Here is a 2,523-nt window from a genome sequence, read left to right on the forward strand (position 1 = left end):
GTCTGTGTCTGTGGGGACTACTGTCTGTGTCTGTGTCTGTGGGGACTACTGTCTGTCTGTGGGGACTACTGTCTGTCTGTGGGGACTACTGTCTGTCTGTGGGGACTACTGTCTGTGTCTGTGGGGACTACTGTCTGTGTCTGTGTCTGTGGGGACTACTGTCTGTCTGTGGGGACTACTGTCTGTCTGTGGGGACTACTGTCTGTCTGTGGGGACTACTGTCTGTCTGTCTGTGGGGACTACTGTCTGTCTGTCTGTGGGGACTACTGTCTGTCTGTGGGGACTACAGGTCCGTCTCCGTCTTGTTCAGACAGAACGCGTAGAGGGATCGTTTAATATCCATGCTGCTGTTAGCCTTGATATTCTGCTTCTCTACGCCTGTTCCGTCCTCCTCGTCTCCCGACTTGGCAGATCCCTTACTGTCCTTTCTCTTTAACTGAGGACTGTCCTGACTGCTGTTGGGCGGGTCGTCTTTCAGAGAAGACTGGTCCTGGTCCGTCTCCCGGTGGTAGAAATAGTTAAAGTTGGACACGATGACGGGCACCGGCAGCGCGATAGTCAACACTCCCGCGATGGCACAGAGCGAGCCCACTATCTTTCCCCCGACGGTCACCGGCCTCATGTCCCCGTAGCCCACCGTCGTCATGGTGACCACGGCCCACCAGAACGCGTCGGGGATGCTGGAGAAATGCGACTCGGGCTCGTCCGCCTCGGCGAAGAACACGGCGCTGGAGAAGAGGATGACTCCGATGAAGAGGAAGAAGATGAGCAACCCCAACTCTCTCATACTGGCTTTGAGGGTTTGTCCCAATATCTGAAGCCCCTTGGAGTGTCTGGACAGCTTGAAGATCCTAAACACCCTGACCAGTCGGATGACCCGGAGGATGGCCAGAGACATGGTCTGTCCGTTGCCGTGCTCCTGCGGTTCCTCCACCTGCTGCTCCGCCAGCTCCGTGCCCACCGTGATGAAGTAAGGCAGGATAGACATGATATCTATGATGTTCATGACGGTCTTGGAGAACTCTGACTTACTGGGGCAGGCGAAGAAACGCACGAAGAATTCAAAAGTGAACCATATCACGCAGGTGGTTTCCACTATGAAGAAAGGGTCTGTGAATGTGAGAGACGGACGCGGAACGGTGTTGTTACCAGACCGACTGGTGACCGGTAGCTCCCTCTCGTCCCTGAACTCCGGTAGTGTCTCCATGCAAAATGTAATAATGGATATGGTGATGACGAGCACTGACACTATAGCGATGCCTCGCGCTGGGCTGGAACTCTCCGGGTATTCGAATATGAGCCAGACTTGTTTCTGAAACTCATTCTGCGGTAACGGTTTCTCTTCCTCTTTTATAAATCCCTCGTCTTCTCTAAACCTTTCCATGGCTTCTTCCCCTAGTCGGTAAAACCGAATCTCATCCGCGAACACGTCGATAGACACATTGACAGGTCGTCTGATTTTACCTCCCGACTGATAGAAATATAGGATCCCGTCGAAACTTGGCCGGTTACGGTCGAAAAAGTACTCGTTCCGGAGCGGGTCGAAGTATTTGATCCTCTTATAGGGGTCTCCCAGTAACGTATCGGGGAACTGGTTGAGGGTCCCGAGCTGTGTCTCGTACTTTAATCCCGCGATGTTGATCAGCACCCTCTCGTTGTTGTCCAAGTCTCTGCGCTCAATATCCAACATGTCATCATCCAACAGATGAGGACTGTGATCTGCGCGCCAGAGCGCATCCATGGCGTTCTGGTTACAACTCAAAGTGTTATTCATATCGTTGATTTTCCACGTCCTCGGTTTGGAACTCCCGATTGTATTAATCTCTTTGTGGCTGCTGTAGCCCGGCTCGCTGAGTCCGCTCTGGACAAACGGCGGCGGAGGTTGAGGGTGATCCAGCGCGTTACGGCAGGCTACATCTCCGGCGTTACCACCGCTTCCCTTCGCTCCGCCGTTCTCAAAACTCACCAAGGCTATCTCCATACCGTATCCATTAAATACGCCTTATAAATATAAAAACGGAAAATACTTGTCGAGTTGAACCAACAACAATAAACCCCTCCAACGGGTTTCACCCCGCCAGCTGAACTGACAAACAGCAGCAGTTAAAGCTGGATCAAATCCAACGCGCCCTCTGCCGCTAAAACAATACTGTGTGTGTGTTTGGAACGGACGAGGCTAAGCCATGAGCCGCGTGCTCCCTGGTCTCTCTCTCGGGAAAGTAAGTAATACACACAGAGAGAGAGAGAGAGGGAGAGGGAGAGGGAGAGGGAGAGAGAGAGAGAGAGAGAGAGAGAGAGGGAGAGAGAGAGAGAGACGATGAGAGAGAGACAGAGAGAGAGAGAGACGATGAGAGAGAGAGAGAGAGAGAGAGAGAGAGAGAGAGAGAGAGACAGAGATAGAGAGAGAGAGAGAGAGAGATGAGAGAGAGAGAGAGAGAGAGAGAGAGAGAGAGAGAGAGAGAGAGAGAGAGAGAGAGAGACGATGAGAGAGAGAGAGAGAGAGAGAGAGAGAGAGAGAGAGAG

At 52.6% G+C, this 2,523-nt stretch overlaps 1 protein-coding gene across 1 annotated transcript; it reads right to left on the reverse strand.

Annotated features, from left to right (window-relative positions):
- Positions 1–245: 245 nt before the first annotated feature.
- On the reverse strand, positions 246–2,208 carry LOC139533451 (potassium voltage-gated channel subfamily A member 1). Its single transcript, XM_071331480.1, has one exon. The coding sequence runs from the start codon at positions 1,979–1,981 to the stop codon at positions 284–286; it is 1,698 nt and encodes a 565-aa protein (XP_071187581.1). The 5' UTR covers positions 1,982–2,208; the 3' UTR covers positions 246–283.
- Positions 2,209–2,523: the final 315 nt, after the last annotated feature.

This window comes from Salvelinus alpinus, chromosome 11 (genome assembly GCF_045679555.1).
Source record: "Salvelinus alpinus chromosome 11, SLU_Salpinus.1, whole genome shotgun sequence".
Taxonomy (NCBI): domain Eukaryota; kingdom Metazoa; phylum Chordata; class Actinopteri; order Salmoniformes; family Salmonidae; genus Salvelinus; species Salvelinus alpinus.